The sequence below is a fragment of the Mastomys coucha genome, unplaced genomic scaffold, assembly GCF_008632895.1.
Source record: "Mastomys coucha isolate ucsf_1 unplaced genomic scaffold, UCSF_Mcou_1 pScaffold13, whole genome shotgun sequence".
Classification (NCBI taxonomy): Eukaryota; Metazoa; Chordata; class Mammalia; order Rodentia; family Muridae; genus Mastomys; species Mastomys coucha.
Window position 1 is genome coordinate 57551794 of NW_022196895.1, and position 18553 is coordinate 57570346.

The 18553-nt window shown below is 48.8% G+C and overlaps 1 protein-coding gene across 2 annotated transcripts in view; it reads right to left on the reverse strand.

Annotated features, from left to right (window-relative positions):
* Afap1l1 (actin filament associated protein 1 like 1) overlaps positions 1 to 18553 on the reverse strand; it is a 63735-nt gene that overhangs the window by 23737 nt on the left and 21445 nt on the right. For both annotated transcript variants that reach the window (XM_031365817.1, XM_031365816.1), the window contains exons 2-8: positions 11916 to 12044; positions 10515 to 10598; positions 9664 to 9758; positions 8388 to 8496; positions 4728 to 4826; positions 3932 to 4143; positions 305 to 484 (exon numbers count right to left, since the gene is read on the reverse strand). In XM_031365817.1, the coding sequence (XP_031221677.1) occupies positions 305 to 484; positions 3932 to 4143; positions 4728 to 4826; positions 8388 to 8496; positions 9664 to 9758; positions 10515 to 10598; positions 11916 to 12044 (908 nt within the window). The remainder of the gene's footprint in view (positions 1 to 304; positions 485 to 3931; positions 4144 to 4727; positions 4827 to 8387; positions 8497 to 9663; positions 9759 to 10514; positions 10599 to 11915; positions 12045 to 18553) is intronic.

Here is an 18553-nt window from a genome sequence, read left to right on the forward strand (position 1 = left end):
TTTTTTTTTTAAATTAAAAGGGCTAGCTGGCCTAATGATAAAATCAGTTTTCAAAGGCATGAAGCTCACTGTTCCAGAAGTGTAGGTTGGGCAGACAGTAGGTTGCTATATAGGGAAGTTAAATAACTGGAAGATTATAGATCTCCTGTATGAGGTCTGTCTGTTGTGAATATCCAAGGCCCATTTGATATGAGCTATGCACACAGCACCTGGATCCATTTCCCCCCAAGGTTAGGACCCCAGGCCCAGAGGGAAGGCAGGGACGTCAGGATGGCAGCTTCCTGTGTGTCCTGTGGGTGCCTACCTTCAGCCACTCCTCAGCCTGCTCCCTGCTCTGCAGAGCCAGCACCAACACCTCGGTGGCCCCTTGGGAGAAGCGCAGCTCATGCCGCTTGTGCCTGCTGTCCTTGGGCACATAGACGACAGTGCAGACATCTAGTGCCAGCCTCAGATGTGGCTGTCGGTCCTTGGAGCTTTTGTAACACTGCACAGGGAGAGATGGGGTCAGAACCTTCTGCAGATAACCCTCACATACAGAGAAGAGTCCCCACCCAGTCCGACTGTGAGCAACACCTCACATGGAGAAGCCTGAGGAGGGGGGAGGGTCTCTGGGAATCTTCCAGCACTGCTGTCCATGAGGCAGAGGCAGACTACAGCACAATACTAGGAAGAGTGTGCGGGTTGAAGAACTAGAGAACAAATAGGCTGGCTTGGGAGGGTGCCAGCTGAAAGGGCTGCAGGCAGAACATTAGGAGTGAATCCCTGGAGGTATGCAGTATTGACCTTGAAGAGGCAGGCTTTCCTATAATAAGGCCAGCCTTAATCTCCACCACAATGCTACAAAAAGGAATCTATAATGGGATAAAAATGGGATCTAAAAAGGGATAATGGTTGCCGGGGAGGGAGAGACATTTTCCTTCAGTAGTGTATATACTGGTAAGGTGCTTAAATTCCTGTAAAGTAGTCCTGAATAAGTAAGTACACTGGTTCACACACACTCACACACACACACATACACACTCACATGTACACACACACACACACACACACTCACATGCACACACACACACACTCACATGCACACACACACACACTCACATGCACACACACACACTCACATGCACACACACACTCACATGTACACACACACACTCACATGCACACACACACACTCACATGCACACACACTCACACACACTCACATGTACACACACACACTCACATGCACACACACATATACACACACACTCACACTCATACACACTCACATGTACACACACACACTCATACACACTCACATGTACACACACACACTCACATGCACACACACATACACACACACACTCACATGCACACACACATATACACACACACCACACACACAAAGCAGTGGGAGGGGCTAGTTTGAAGTAGGAGGGGATTAGCTCAAGTGTGATGAGAAGGTGTCTGAGGTTGACTATGAGCAAAATCCATTCATGGATGGATGCATCTTTCATAGTGAAACCTGTGATTATGATACTAAAAGCTTAAAAAAAGGTTAACACAGCCCAGTGGGTGAGAGCCTCTGTTACCAGGCCTGGTGACCGGAGCTTGATCCCCGAAACCCACGTGGTGGAAGCTGAGAACCAACTCCTGGAATCTGTCCTTTGGCTGCTACATAATTTGCCTCAGTGCATGTGCCCCACCCTCCCAATAAATAAATACATGAAAAAAATTGAGAGAAAAATCGTAAGTCTGATTTCTTTTATCACATAGTTGAAAATCCTAAATGAAACACTAGCAAAGAAAATCTAGCCTCTTATAAAACACAGAGGCCGTTGCTGGTTTATTCTAGGAACACAGGGGTGGTTTAACATTGAAGTAGCCTCATAGTTCATCAAAGTGAGAGAGGAGAGACACATCGCACACCTCAACAGAGGCAGAAACAGGTATTTGATAAAATCCAGGACCATATATGCTATACAAAGCAAGGAAACAGAGTTAGAGAGGAGGGGACTGCCCTGCGTGTGAGATAAAAAGAACATTTACAAACACCTTAGCAATAGCCCCCTGGGGGCTGGACAGATGGCTCAGTGGTTAGGAGCACTGACTGCCCTTCCAGAGGTCCTGAGTTCAAGTCCCAGCAACCACATGGTGGCTCATAACCATCTGTCATGGGATCCAATGCTCTCTTCTGGTGTCTCTGAAGAGAGTAACAGTGTACTCACATTAAATAAATAAATAAATAAATAAATAAATAATAACCTCCTGTACTGGAGAAGTATTAAAGTGCTCCTCTCCCTTTGGAGCTGGGCTGAGACGGGCTGCCTTCTCCCTTCTCTATCTCTGGGCTGCACGGCCTGGCAGCAGTAGGCAGTCATGCAAAGCAGAGAAAGGGAGGTGCAAGAACTGGAAGCGTCCCCATCACGACCCTTAGACTGGCCCTGGCCTGTGGTTTGAAAAGAGTTCCAGAGTTTGAAAAAGTTCCACAGCCTTGTGTGTGTTGATCATGGCTTGCAAACAGATTAAAACTTTTTTTTTTTTTCGAGACAGGGTTTCTCTGTGTAGCCCTGGCTGTCCTGGAACTCACTCTGTAGACCAGGCTGGCCTCGAACTCAGAAATCCACCTGCCTCTGCCTCCCAAGTTAAGTGCTGGGATTAAAGGCATGCGCCACCACCGCCTGGCCAAATTAAAAGTTTTTTAAAAGGAGAAATAGCTATTATCTCTCTCTACAATTATGTTCACTTTCCTACTTTCTTTGTTTGTTCGGTTTTGGTTTTTTCGAGACAGGGTTTCTCTGTGTAGCCTTGGCTGTCCTGGAACTCACAGAGATCTGCCTGTCTCTGCCTCCTGAGTGCTGAGGCAGGGCATTTTCTTTAGAGGGTGATGGTAATTAGAAATGGTGCATTTAAAGAAAAGCTTCTTTTAAGGAGAACGAGTTGTAGACTTGTACGTGCAGTAAGGGACTGCATCATAAACAGATGTGTGAAAGCAAGAGTGGAAACAGGGAGGGTGTCTTATTTAGTCTTCCGTTTACGGGTGTTTAGTCTGCATGGATATCTGCATGCCACATTTGTGCAGTGCCTCAGGAGACCAGAAGAGGGAGTCAGATCCTCCTGGAACTGGAGATACAGGTGGCTGTGAGCCACCATGTGGGTGTGGGGATTTACCCCAGGTCCTCTGCAAGAGCACCCATGATTTTAATGGCTGAGCCATCATGATTATCTGTTACCCAATGAGATTCATTCATTCTTTTGCATGGTCTCTCTCCAGGGTCTTGCTGTGTAGCCCCTGCTGGCCTTGAACTCATGAAAACCCTCCTGCCTCCACCTCCCAAGTGCTGGGGTTAGAAGCAAAGGTCTTTCTTTTTAAATTACTTTCTTTTTTTTTTCCTGGTGAGATTTATTTATTTATCTATCTATCTATCTATCTATCTATTTATTTTTATGGTACTGGGGGTTGAATTCCAGGTCTCATGCATGTTAGGCAAGTGCTTGGATACTGAGCTACATTTCTAACATTTGCCTAGTTTATAAGTAAGTATACTAACTTGCATAATAAAGAACACTGAATGTTTTGTTTTGTTTGTTTTGTTTTTTTTCGAGACAGGGTTTCTCTGTGTAGCCTTGGCTGTCTTGGAACTCACTCTGTAGACCAGGCTGGCCTCGAACTCAGAAATCCGCCTGCCTCTGCCTCCCAAGTGCTGGGACTAAAGGTGTGAGCCACCACCACCCGGCTGAATGTTTTAAGAAATTAAAAAAATTCTGAAAAAAACATCTAGGTGAGCCTCCATCTGACTTTCAAATGTGTACTGGAGTGCGTGTGAGTGCGTGCGTGCGTGTGCTGGAGCTCTGATGTATCATGTCCCGAGGTTCTATGCAGAGGCCAATTACACCCTCAGACACGCAAGGACACACACACACACACACAGGCCTCCAGTGAATCACTCACCAGAAGCTGCTCGTCCTTGATGACCGTCAGCTGCTTGGCCCACTGCCCGAAGCGCTTTTTCCGAAGCAGGAAGGCACATATCCTGCAGTCCCTAACCAGGTGCATGGAGGCCTCTTCTGAGGGCCACTGGTGCTTGGGCTGCCGCCCCTTCTCCTCCTCCTCCTCGTCGTCGTAGGACTCATAGGAGCTACTCATGGCGTCAGAGTCATTGTCTGTAGGTGTCATGAGAAAGCGCCCTCAGACTCTGTGCCACTCCCAGGAAAGCCCCTTCTTATCCTGGCAGGCAACCTGCTCTGGGCCCGGGCTATGGAAGGCAGAGGATGACAAGGCTATGGGCTGTAGGCCTTACTCAAAAGCTCTGCTTTGAACTGGCCCGTGTGATGGTTTCTTTGAGATTTCGCTTCCTGAGAGTTCCTCACTGATATGTGGTCATGATAAAAAAAACAGATTCTATTTCATCTGGCACGGACAATGTTTGGCTAAGAGTCTTATACCAATAACTGTTCAGTAAACTCCTGTTATTGCTTTGACCTCATCACTATCCATAGCCATTGTCCCCCCAGACATCCTCGTAAGCCGGCAAATCCCCAGGACAGATAAGGAAACTGAACTTAGGTAAGAGTCAAGGGACTCCCGTTCCAATGGTCTTTCCGCCCAACCCACTGAGGGAACAAGAGCTTCAGGGCCTGTTGGGTGATCTCAGCCTGGTCAGGGCTGGTGGGTGTGTGCATGGCGAGGGTCAGCTCTTTGGGGGGCGGGGGCGGGACAGCCGTGTGAGCAGCTGCCCAGGACATACAGGAGTTCTTCAGCTGTCCATTCATCCTTGTGGTGGGGTAGCTGCTGTCTGCGTCCTCGTAGTAACCATCCACAATCGACTGTGCTGGGCTGTAGCCATCTGTGGGGTTGTCAGAAAGAGCTGAATCCAAGGGCAGGGTTGGAAAAGTCCCAGAGATAGAGAGCGGGGACTTGGGGCAGCCTCAGCTTGGGTGTGGGGACCTACATATGCTCCGACTGCCCACTTAGTCCTACATACCCATCACTACAAAGTGCCGTGCTGGGCCCTGTCGGACTTCCAGGCTACTCTGCTGTGCCTTCTTACATTTTTATCGGAGAATTATTCCCCACCCCAGTTCAAAGACATCTTCTCTCATCTGCCAATGGCTTTCGGTGTGTGAGAATGTCCTTGGTTGTAGCTCTGCTCTCTGCACGGCAGGTGGGGTACCTACTGCTAAAGGTAGGTAGGCTTTGGTTCTATTTTACACACAGGACAACAGGCCCCACAGAGATGGCTAGTGGCTGAGCCTGGATCAGGACTGAGCTGGATACCATCATTCATGCAGGTTAGCTCACTCTCTCATCATGACGCTCTTTAGAGTCCCCAGCTGTGTCCATCTGTTTCCTGAGGAAAGCCATACTGAAGTCCCTAGCTACAGGATGTTCCACACGCTCCCAAGCAAGGCTCGGAGTCTGCCTTTGCCTCTCTGAGGCCTACAGTGTTGGCAGCATGGTGGACCGGAGCAGTCGGTGGTAGGTGAAGTGGGGGCATGTGGGGGCAAAACTGTAACCCTAAGCATACCTGGATGGTGTGTGTGGGAGGAAGGACACAGTGACTGGCTTGGTTGTAGGCTCACCACTGGCTGGGTCTGTGGTCTTTCCTGAGCCCCTCCCTTCCTGCCTTCCCAGGAGGAAGCTTCTCTGCCCTGTACTAGGGAAGTGAGCTCTCTGGGAAGGTGAGGGAGCCTCTACTTGACGGGGCTCTTGACATGTGACTTGGGGCCTAGCAAGTACTTTGTCCCTTCCTTATTCCTCTGCCCTTAATGGACCAGATAGGAAAAGCTGTCTGCTTCACCTCTGTGACACGGGACTGGAGACTCATGGGCTTCAGAAGGTCACAGATCACTTGGGCCAAGCGCACCACAGGCAAAAGGTGTAGACAGCATAAATGTCTGATGGAAAGGTAAGCTGCATGTGGCGTGTCCTTAGCAAAGCGGACCTGTCATACAGGAAGCCACTCTGCCACACACTCCAACATGGACAGACCTTGCAAATGCTACGCTAAGTGAAAGAAGCCAGGCAAGAAAGGTCACTCGTCGGGTGACTACATTTACATGAAATGTCCAAAATAGACGAAGCCGTATTGCTGGAAAGCTGCTAGGTGACTGGCAGAGGCTGGGGCATCAGTGAGGAGAAGCAGTGCATGAGGCGGGACTGTGCGTCATGGTCCAGGTTCTTTTGGGGATGATGAAAATACTTGGAGACTAGATAGCAATGATGGCCGAGTAATGCTAAATGCACAGCTGGACAGTTTTCAAAAAGAGTGAGGCAGTAATCTTCTGTTTTATCATATTAAAAAACCTTTTGCCCATGGGAAAATATCAGCGTACAAGAGCGTGAGTGAAAGAATACGTTCCCTTCACACAGATTTACTTATTTCTTTCCCCTCTTCCTCACTATCTTCTCTTGAGAAGGGGTCTCAAAACTCCTGGGCTCAAGCCTTCTCCTGCCTTAGGTTTCTAGTAGCTGGGATTCTATTGGATGCCATCAAACTGGCCCAATAAGATGTTTTAATATTATATATCATACTCACCTATTATTATTATTATCATCATCATCATCAATTTATTTTATATAAGGGCTCTGTCCCTGAGCTATCTGCCCAGTGTCCCACCTAGATTTCTATTCATTCCCCACAGAAAAATAATCCTGTTACTAGGTTCTTGCATGTCCTAGGAAAATTGTTAAAATCAATGCATGAATGCATATACCCTGTTCCCAAATGGGGGCCAGAGAGATGGCTCAGCGGGTAAGAGCACTGACTGCTCTTCCAAAGGTCCTGAGTTCAAATCCCAGCAACCACATGGTGGCTCACAACCCTCCATGATGAGATCTGACACCCTCTTCGGGTGTGTCTGAAGACAGCTATAGTGTACTTAGATATAATAATAAATAAAACTTTAGGCTGGAGTGAGAGGGGCCCACTGGAGTGAGCAGAGGTCCTGAATTCAAATTCCCAGCAACCACATGCTGGTTGCTCAGAGAAGGAATGGCTCACAACCATCAGTACAGCTAGTGTACTCATATACATTAAATAAATAAATAAATCTTAAAAAAACAACCTAAACAAACGAAATCATGTCTGTGAAGAATTCTGTGCTTGCTTTTCTTCCAGGATTGTGCCATTTACACGTACCATGTGAGTTTGTTTCGAGTCACAGCAGACCTGCTTGACTTCCAGTTTGGTGGGTGGAGAACGTTCTGCTGTGCTGCAGAGCGGCTGGTACGCGGACCACTGACATTGCCATCTACAAACTCGGCTGCGCATGCTCGGACATCCAAACTCACAGTTTCCCTGAGTCCTTACGCTGGGCAAAGGGCCTCCCTCTGATCCTCATGTAGAGGATATGCACTGGGAAAGTCAGCAGAAGAGCAAGGACTCTCCTTCGAGGCTAACGGAAGAGTCTGTCCCATTGGTAAAAATACGTACACATTTTTTTGTATATAGTTATGAATAAATTATATATGCTATTTACAAGCATTATGCTATGAGATCATAATAAACATAAAATATTCATAGTTTTTAAAAAATAGTGGCTGAACTATATATAAAGCAAGCCTCTACTATTTCTACCTGTACCACGCTATACGATACGGCTCCCTGGGGCTGAACCATGAAGTGTGGTGTACTGGCTGGTTTTGTGTGTCAACCTGACACAGGCTGGAGTTATCACAGAGAAGGGAGTTTCAGTTGGGGAAGTGCCTCCATGAGATCCAGCTGTGGAGCATTTTCTCAATTAATGATCAAGGAAGGGGGTAGGGCTCCTTGTGGGTGGTGCCATCCCTGGGCTGGAAGTCTTGGGTTCTATAAGAGAGCAGGCTGAGCAAGCCAGAGGAAGCAAGCCAGTAAGGAACATCCCTCCATGGCCTCTGCCTCAGCTCCTGCTTCCTGACCTGCTTGAGTTCCAGTCCTGACTTCCTCTAGTGATTAACAGCAGTGTGGAAGTGTAAGGTCACTAAACCCTTTCCTCCCCAACTTGCTTCTTGGTCATGATGTATGTGCAGGAATAGAAACCCTGACTAAGACATGTGGTTTGGGCCATGGGTCACATCCTATGATGTTCTGACTTGGTAATAATAAGACACATTCATATGCACACACAGAGACAAACGATGAAGCCACAAGCAGGGCAAATCTAATGGTTGTCACTCATGTCCTAACGCTCTTTTATGAGTGGGTCTAGTGCCCCCTTGTTTCAAGAGTCAAGGGATGGAGATCCTCAGAAGACCACATAGACCTGAGACCAGAAGCCAAGCCCCTGAGCCACACCACTGGATCCAAGGGTAGGAGCTCAGGATAGCCCCTGCCCCGAAAGGGTGATGGAGCTGGTGGGGCAGTGGCTCTTGACCTGCTGCTGCTCAGAGAAGGAATCCTGTAAGCCACGAGGAGACCAGAACTTACTGTGAGAGCTGATGTACTCGGGGGACTTGCCGGGCCCCAGGGGAAGGGCTTCTTCATAGTAGTCCTCGGGCGGAGGCTTGTTGGGCAAGGGCGGAGGCGCATCGGCTGCCTGCGTGGAACAAATAGGGTTTGTGACACAAGGTCGCTGTGAACACAGCAGAGGGGACCCGAGAGGTAGGGAGGCTGGTGGGGCAGGAGGCCAGGGCTCTAAGAAGGCAGTCAGAATGTGACGCTCTAAGCTGTGTGTGTGTGTGTGTGTGTGTGTGTGTGTGTGTGTATGTGTGTGTGTGTGTATTCTGAAGTCTCATTATGTAACCCAGGCTGGCCCTGATCTGCAATGCTCCCATCCCTGCTCCTGCGTGCTGGGATTACAGCATGTGCTGCTATGCCTGGTGTAGGCTGTAACGTTGAATAGATTTGGAGTTGGCATCCGGAGAGCCTATTTGTGCTGCTCCGCTTCCGTACATTCTGCAGGCATCAGAGCTCCTTGGTCATACCTGAGAGTTACTGCAGTTGCCCAGGATGGCTGGGGTATTTTTTGAGTGCTCATGCCTACAGTTCTTGCGCACCAGTGTGAGCTCTGCCACCACTCGAGGAGCGACGGAACAAGTAACCACGAGGTATGTAATGGAGTGAGCAGTGAAACCTGGGGTCAGGAAACCTCAACTTTGAAAAGCTCAGCGCTGTCCTTCACTAGCTGTGGGTCACTAGGTGTATCGCCTGCCCTCTCTGAGCCTTGACTGTAAAATGGGGATGGCGCATGTGCCACATTCCTTTGGTTGCTGTATGCACATGAAGGGCATAGCAAGTTAGCAGAGTTAGCAACTAGTTCCTGTGACAGAGGTGATGGTAAGGTTCTGTGGGTGACAAGCAAAGCTTGGCCCTAACTGTAGTCCCAATGACACTAGATCTAATCCTTTACTTTGTAAGTATGAAAAACTCAGGCTCTAAGACTGCTCACAGTCTCCCAGCAGAGCCTCAGGAATAGCAGAAGCCCCCACTTCCTACCTCAGAGTGTGCCCCCCCCATATATAACCTGAGGCTAAGGTGGTGAAGTCCTTTGGGCCAGAGGGCACAGACTAGGTTCACCACCTTCTCCCTACTCTGCATGAACCACTGTAAGCATGTCCCCGCCCAGTGATATGTCCACATGGCACTACATCTGCCCTTAACCATCACCATGGAGAGAAGACGTGGACTGCATGCACAGCAGCAGTGGCCCCTGAGGTCACAGGAAGAGCTTCCCTCACCCTTGCTAGATGGGGGTAGGACTCACGCTTCTCAGAGATGGGCTCTTGGTTGGCTCAGGGCTGGCTCCTTTGCTGGGTTCCCCATCATCCGACATGTCCCGAAGGTCACCCAGGTCACAGTCTACAGGGAAAACCAAGGACAAACATGGCAGAGGGGAAAGATGGCTGGGTTTGGGGGTCCAGGAGGCCTGCCTGTGAAACCAGGTCCGACCTCCTTCATCATCAGCAACCTGGGCAGGCAGCTGACAGAGTGCCCTGAGCTCTCTTCTGGAGGTTGGCCGCACTCATGTCTCTTGCCTGGCTTCCAGAGAGACCACAGTAGGCTATCTTTGTGAGGTATTTTAAAGCTCTTTGATGGTGTGACACGGAGGCATGAGGTTTCCTGCAGGGGGGAGAGGCTCCCGTGTCTGATGTATAGGGACTGTGGTCTCAAAAACTTCCCTAAACTATACCTCTCTCCTTAGATGAATAGTGCTTTCTTCTCTATGATGGTCACATGGCCCCGTCTCTTTCACAGCATGGCTGCTCTCGGGCCCAGGCTGCCACTCTCCCCAGTCATAGCTCCTACTTTCTCCCAAGTTGCTGGACCTCTCAGCCAGGCTCGGTGGCCATGACTGATGGACGGCAATGGCTGTAAGGTAACCACCCTGGGCTGCGCTATCTGGCTTACAAGTTCACTCCTGCCAGCTTGTGGTGAGTCCTCTACAGATTCAGGCAGCTTACAGAGCTGCCAGGGCACAGGACCCCAAGGAGACCCCCTCATGGCTCAGTGTGAAAGCCAAGAGCAGCCCAAGACCCTGTGTGTACATGCATGTGAGCACGTGCGTGTTAAGGGGGATGGTTCGGGGCTAAGGTTCACGGCTAGGAGGATGCTTACCAAATTCTTCAAAGAGAGACTCCACAAAGCTGGGCCCCGAGTGCAGGTCTGCCGTGTTCACATACAGGAAGGAGACTTCCTTGGCTGAGGGAGGAGGACAAACTACCATGAGCAGGGAAGGCTACCTCACACACCTCTTTCCTCTTGCTTGCGTTGTCAATATGAGGAGCTCTGTCTCCACATGCAAAGGAACAGCCATAGCTCAGTGCAAGGACGTCAAGGATAAAGGGTCCCGGTGAGGAGGAACCTTTGTCCTTTGCATCCCTACAATGATCCTGTGAGGCAGCAGGGAACATTCTGTCTGGGGACAGTATGTCTCAGAGTTACCAGTGGTGACTTTCAACCTCCTCTTTCACACTCCAGGAGCCCTGCAAGACTGGGATGTAGCTTGTTAGTTAAGAAAAGACTGTATGAGAGGCAGGTAGATTTCTGAGTTCGAGGCCAGCCTGGTCTACAGAGTGAGTTCCAGGACAGCCAGGGCTATACAGAGAAACCCTGTCTTGAACACCCCCCCCCAAAAAAAGACTGTATGCTGGCTGCTGACTTGGGGTGTCTCAGAGAGGCCGAGGCAAGCTGCTGGGTAGGCGGTGAGGGAAACGTATACGGCTTTGGAGGGGGCATGAGGAAAGTGGTGGGATCTGTTTCAACTTGTGAGGATGAGTGTGTCAGAGAGAGTACACAGGAGTATACTCATTTGCAACCGCATGCTGTACTCGCACGTATACATTATAGTGTAGTCAAAGCACGCGTTTCTATGCGTAAATGCTATGCGTGTATATAGCGGATGTTACTATTTATTGTGTGTCCTGTGTGGTATATACGGTGCATTATGTGTGTGAGTCTTTTTTTTTTTAATTAATTTATTTATTTTATGTGTATGAGTACACTGTAGCTGTACAGATGGCCATGAGCCATCATGTGGTTGCTGGGAATTGAACTCAGGATGGCGCTCACTCCCGCCACGCTTGCTCTGGCATAACATACTGTAGCTGTCTTCAGACGCACCAGAAGAAGGCGTCCGATCTCATTATGGGTGGTTGTGAGCCACCATGTGGTTTCTGGGATCCGAACTCAGGACCTTCGGAAGAGCAGTCAGTGCTCTTATCCACCTGAGCCATCTCACCAGCCCATGTGTGTGAGTCTTATGCTGTGATTTATGGTGGTGAATATGCGTGCGCATGTGCTGTGTGAGTCTGTGGAGGGCTGGGAGGGAGGAGGATATACAACATAACCAAGACTGCAGCGGAGGGGCAGGGCCTCGGTGGATGAGCATACTGGGTCACAGCATAGAACCTGATGTGCTATCCCCAGTGTAACCCGAGGCTTAGACATCCCCTTATGGAGGCCATGAGGCGAATGCTACCACTGTTGTCTGTGGAACTGGGACTCTTTAGGGCTGACCTGGGAGGGGCTGCAGGTTCTGAAGGAGGGAGGCCACAGCCATCTTCTTCTCCAGGGTGCTGTCACTGAGATACTCATGGTCCAGGAGGCTGAGGAGTCCGGTGAGCTCTGGGATTAGCTGTTCCAGCACTGAGGAGAGACAGGCAGGCTCTGAGTTAAGATCCTGTCCACGCCCGTTGGGAGGTTAGAGCAGTAGGGGCCAGAAGGCAGGGCCCTGTTTACCAGGGTGACACAGGGACCCACACACAGCTGTCCCATGGCTGGTCACCAACCTTTCTGGGGAGGGCCCTACTTAAAAACCAGGTGGCTTTCTTCCAGCCTTCACACTCTGCCTTAGATCTCAGATGGCCTTGGCCTGAGGACAGGGCCTTCATGTTGGCACTTGTGAGTGCAGGCCACCCTAAACAGAAGCAGAATGGCTCTCCTTTGCCTCAGCCTGATTTGTAAGCCCAGAGGCTCTGAACATATCTCAGCCAGAGTCCTCAGCTGCTCAGAACACAGGCAGGAAGGGAGCCTTCCTGTTTCATCATCCACATGCTTCAATCTCTGGAACCTTCTGTTTCCTGTACCAGAGCCAAACGGAACATTAACCCTTCCTACTCCACGCCCAAAGCTATCACGGCTGCTCCTTCCACGCACACACCGGCGCATCTTGATCCTACGTGTGTGCAGGAATCACGTGGATTCCTGTCAAAATGCAAATTCTGGCTCAAGAGGTCTGGGGTGGGAGCTGAGTTTCTGTGTTCCTGATAAGTTCCCAGGTCAGAGACCCCAGTGAATTGCAAGATGTCAGAGCAGAGAGTCCTTTAAAGACAGGAGCATACCAAGAGCATTATGTCATTGACATCTCTCTGTCCCATATAGGATTTCTTTTGCATTAGGGCCAAGGGCCAGCTTCACTGCAGCAGCAGCATAGGCCTGCTTTATGACGGACACTTGTACACGGTAACTTGTGCTGAACGGTTAGTATGAGGTGTGCTAGTAAGCACTCATCTTATAGCATTTAAACCCCAGATCAAGCATTTTACTGCCACCATCATGTAAGAAATAAGATGAAGACTCGAGACAGTTAAATACAAATAGCTACGAGCGTCTCCATTGAGTTCTTACCCTGTTCTCTTAGCCATGGAACTACATTGCCTACGGTGTCTTGTTTGATCCCACCAATGATTTTGAAGCAGGTGTTGGGATCATCTCAGTTTTTAGATAAAAGGACTAAGACAGAGAGGCCACACAGAAGCAACTAGAAGGGCTGGGACTTCTGCTTGGTACTCAATTCTCAGATCCATTGATTTCTTTCCTCCCGAGGATGCAAGGAGGTGCTGATGTGAACCTGTGAAGGCTGGGGATACTAGGAGGATCCTTGCTCTAGAGATTCTGGGGCCAGAAGAGCAGGCTCAGTTCAGGGTTACAGGGCCTTCTACAAGCTAGCTAATGTCCCAGTGACTCGGTTTCTTCTTCTCTAAAGGGGTCAACCACAACATACCTTGCGGAGGGGGCTATGAGGGTTTCTTATGCCCTGCCCCAGCCGCTCTTACTGCTTCTGGAATTCACCCCACTTATGTTGGATGCTCAAAAGGCTTCCTAAGTGTGGGTAAGACTAGGTGCCTCACTTTCTAAGTATCTAGGCTGCAGCCGGCTCAGCAGAGTGCTTCATGCTGAACTTTGTATTACACAGACATCTTTTATGAACTGTCACTCTTGGGAACAGGTAGCAATGTCATCTCTCAGTGGCATTAAGCATTAACCCAAAGTTGGAGCAAATGAACCAAGGTTGACAATCCAGACGGGGCCATGGCTTCAGGAATATTCCAGTCACTGGGCATGGTGGCAGCCACTTTCCGAGTACTTTCTAACGCATCCCCACCCAGGCTGCTGTGAGTGGTCTGGCAGGGGGACCCATTTTCCAGGATGTCCAGAGGCCAGCAGAGCTGAGGGACCTGTACAGCTTCAAAGGAGTGGGTGTAACCCACTGCTTCCCAGCTGTGATCTCCAAGCCCATAGAGGAAGAGAGCTACAGACTCAGGGCCTGAGTCCTCAGTGCCACTGGAGAAGAGGGCCTGAATGAATGATCAGCTCCTCCTTAGAAAGGGAACACTTTAAGTTTCCTTAGAGCCAAACTTCCACTGCCTGGAAGGAAATCTCTTCCAAAGGAATCAGAGACCTTGCTGGACCTGAGGGACACACACGGGTTTCAGTTAAGATGATCTCAAAGCATCGCTGGACATCGTGTGTCAAACTGGTTGCTCTGGGGATTAGGTAAAATAGAAGAAGGATTGTCTCAGTAGAATTTATTCATATTCATTTTCTCTGTCTCTGTCTCTGTCTGTCTCTCTTTTTCTCTCTCTCACACACACACACATGTTCATACCTAACTACTCACAAGGGAGCTAGTCATGGTGTAAACATAACACGGCAGCCAGGCCTGCTCATCAGCACCCTGGGGGTATTGGGCAGAACAGCCTTACACCAGACATTCTGGGTTTTATTGGTCTCAGAATTCTTACATACTTTCAGAAATTCTTGAGGGTCCCTGGAAGCTCTGGTTTCCTGTGGTTTGAGCCATCCAATGCTGCATAACAATTAAACCTATATGTATGTATTGTCTTGTCTGTTCTGGAACTCACTCTGTAGACCAGGCTGACCTTGAACTCGGAGGTTTCTTCTGCCTCTGCCTCCCAAGTGCTGGGATTAAAGGTATATACCACCACAGGCTAAACTAAGAGATCCTTATACCACAAGGATATACAAGCATCCCAGCAGCCTTTAGAGCTGTCTTCACGTGCCCCTAGACACTGATCCTGCACACGTGTGTAGAAGGGGCACAAAAAAGGGACATATCTTCATAGTATCTGAAATGGTTTTGAGCCAGGCTTGGCATTGCACATCCGAAGTGCCAGCTCTCAGGAGTCTGAGGCAAGGGGATAGCTGGAGCCCAGGGAGCTAGAGACCAGTCTGAATTCACAGCGAGATCCTGACCAACAACAACAAGAAGACCACAGAAATGTTGCCTTGATCTCGTGGTCCCCTTGGAAAAAAAATACCTTGGGATACTCAGGTGTTTCCAATCCCCATGCCAGCGCCCAAGGGGCAGCATCATTCGGGCTTCTGCAGAAGCTGTGCTTGTATTTATTGCTCTGAACGCAGCGTGGTCACCCTTTCTAATTAGGAACAATTAGGTTGAGTGAATTCTCTGAGGTTATGGACTTTTTAGTACCACACTCTGCAAGGCGAGTTCTGTTTCCCTCCTGGTCTTTGATGGGGTCCTGCACATGGCACCTTGACTTCTAGGTACTCCCTTCCCCTCCTGTTGGGGATTAAACTCAGGGCACCTGGACAAGCTAGGGTACCATTGAGGTTCCCTCCGAGATCTAAAGGACTGACTACCAAATAGAGATGGATCACTAGAATTCAACCAGAGCGAGGACTCAGGTGTTTTGCCCTGGCAATGCAAGTTTCAGCGTTTGCAAAATATGCCAGCATCTCTGAACTATATTGATTACAGGAAAGCCTTGTATCACTTAAGAAACATCGACCGCCTCCTCAGGGGCAGCAGAGAGGGAGGGGTGGACATTCCTGTAGAGTCTTGCCCAGTGGCTGGCGACCTGGGTCTAACTCAACATGAATCCTTGGATTCTTGGTACTTTCATTTTGCAATTGTGCTGAGTTCTGGGTTTGGTGTATAGACGAGAACTGGAGGGCTCCCAACTTTAGGGACTCAGGAGACCAGGTCAGGTCCTGCTGTGCCTGTAGCCGATACTCATTAAACGACTGCTGGATTGTGTGCTGTGGTCAGAATTGTTGCTGTTTATTGGCCATCCTCAAGAACTTTGGATTCCTGCCGGGCAGTGGTGGAGCATGCCTTTGATTCCAGCACTTGGGAGGCAGAGGCAGGCAGATTTCTGAGTTTGAGGCCAGCCTGGTCTATAGAGTGAGTTCCAGGACAGCCAGGGCTACACAGAGAAAAACCTGTCTCGAAAAAGAACTTTGCATTCCAAAGCACTGATCAGATGATATTTGTGAATAACAAGTGATCCATGTTTTAACCCAAGGCAGATGCCCAATGAACTGTACTCAGTGAAAATGATATTTGGATGACCAAGCCCAACCCTCTCATTTTAAAGATCTGTAAAGTGAGGGTCAAAGAGGTTGTGTGAGTTGGCTGTGGTCACTCAACCAGTTGAGAGAAAAGAGATGACTAGTGTAAAATTGACACACAGTTTACCTGAGCCTGATGCTTAAGATGAATTAGGTCAGAGAGGCCAGAGGCTATAGATAGCCAGAGTCCTCCCCCAGTATTTCCGGTTTCCAGCTGTGGGATCCTGGAAACCCTTCTAAACTTTCCTAAGTTTCCAATCTCTTGGCAAACAGTAGATGGGCAGTCACTCCCCAACAAGGTGACGATGAAACAGTGATTTCATCAGTCAGTCAGTCTACAGCCATGTCTGCTCCCAGGAAGGTGCTCCAGGTGTATGTGTGTGTGGGGGTGTAAGAACGGGGACTCTGCCAGTCTTACCGCATGGACAGCTCACAGGTCTGGTCCTGACTGAGCAGGTAATGGTGGCAGCAGAAGCAGTAGAGTCCCCTCTTGCACACAAGGCACTCAAAGCCAAGTGAGGGGACAAGATTCTTTAGTAAGAGGGACTGGCAATGCCACCCATGAGCCAGGCCTCTACTCTTCCCAATCACATATTTACAATCTGTCCCTCTCCTTTATTCCTGGTCCAGGTAACAGGAGCTTTCCTTGGGAGAGACTAGGGTATCAGCATGAGGAGACCCCGAGGGAATGTGTGTTGACAGGGCAAAAGCCTCAGACCTGTGGGAAGATGCAAAGTCTCCCTGCTCCCCAGGGGTGATGCTCAGAGGGATGGCAATGCCTTCCTTGGTCCAAGTGTGAAATTAACCACATGCGCAGAAAACATTCACCATAGCTTCACTTTTTTTTTTTTTTTGCCATATGCCCACGTTTATTACACCAGAGTTTACACCTGTTTCCTTTGTTCAGCCATCTACCACAAACCCTGCCACTTTGTTCAGCTGTACAAAGCAAACACACCAAGCTTCCAGGGTTCTGCATCTCCTTAACCAGAGGGTCCAGTCTACCTGATCCCAGCTTTGCAGCCTGTCTCTCTCTGTCTGTCTGTCTGTCTGTCATTTCTTTAGCCCAGGCAAATCCTCAGAGCTGTGCCAGGACTTAGCAAATCAGAACAGAATGATCTTCACATCTAAAGTTTACTTAGAATAAATTTCCCTAGTGTTCTTGGTTTCATCCTAGAGTGGTTAAGTGAATTCTAAGGGCTAAAACAAAACAGGGAAAACGGTCTGATTGTTCATAAACCTTTGATCCTTCAAGTGAGAGTGGGCAAACGTTCCAGACCCAGAAACTCAAAATGAGGAGAGCTGATTCTCTCTGTTGCAAGGAGGGTTCTCAAATAAAACTGAAATTTAGGAATCTACCTAAGACTAGACGTCTGAATGTGTATTGTTTCTGGAGAGAACCCATCCAGGACTGAGATCAACTATCTATGCATCCCCTCACTCCCCACTGAAACAAAATGGAAACAGGATCACGGATCAGAGGTTAAATCTGGGCCCCAGTCACTTGTACATAACCCAGCCTCGACGAAAGCTTTAGCCAGAAGGATTCTTGGCTGGTAGAGAGCACAGGACTCCATCCAGCAAGAACACTGGGAATACGGGATTTATAGAAAGGGCTTAAAGGTAATGTACCTAATTTCCATTATAAAAGAAAAAAACAGCCGACTTCAAAACCCTTCCACAAACCAAAGGCAAAATAAACCCTGAGGGGGCTCCTCCAGGTTTGAGGCCAGTCCGACCCACCTTCCAACCTGCTACCTTACAGGTCTCTTGACAGATCACAAGGTCAATTCACCCTGTCTCCGTCCAAGCAGACACAGCAGAGTTTTAAATGGAAAGTAAGAAGAGCTATCATGAGGCTTTACAGAATCGGGCTACAGAATTTTCTCTTGGTTTACTTAAAGTTCTAAGCAGCAAAATGTCCCAATTTCCTTCTTATAGCCATCTAAAGAGAACATGCCATTTCTTTTTTAAAAAATTAATAAATTAATTAAAAAATTAATTAAATTAGTTTTTTTTCCAAAACAGGTTTTCTCTGTGTAATCCTGGAACTTATTCTATAGACTGGCCTTGAACTCAAACATTCACCTGCCTCTACCTCCCAAGTGCTGGAATGAAAAGTGTGGACCACCTCCACTGCAAGCCACTTCTTTAAAACTGTTTCATTGAGATGACTGAACCCACTGTGGTGGTGAACACCTGTCATCGCAGCATTCGGGGGAGGCAGAGGCAGGCAGATCTCTGTGACTTCAAGGCCACCCTGGGCTACATAGTGAGTTTTAGGAGAGCCAGGGCTACACAGAGAGATCCTGTCTCAAAAAACCTAAAAGGAAGAAAGGAAGGAAGGAAGGGAGGGAGGGAAGGAGGGACAGATGGATGGACCATTCTGTGTGCTGTGTCCTAACAAACAGGCCCATTAATGGGGTACAGCCTATAAGAACCTTGGGTGGTAAGTCAGATTACCTAGGAGGGCAGAGTGCCTATCAGATATGAGACTGAGTGCTGGGGTCTGGAGAGAAAGGGAAGAGGAATCTTCCTAT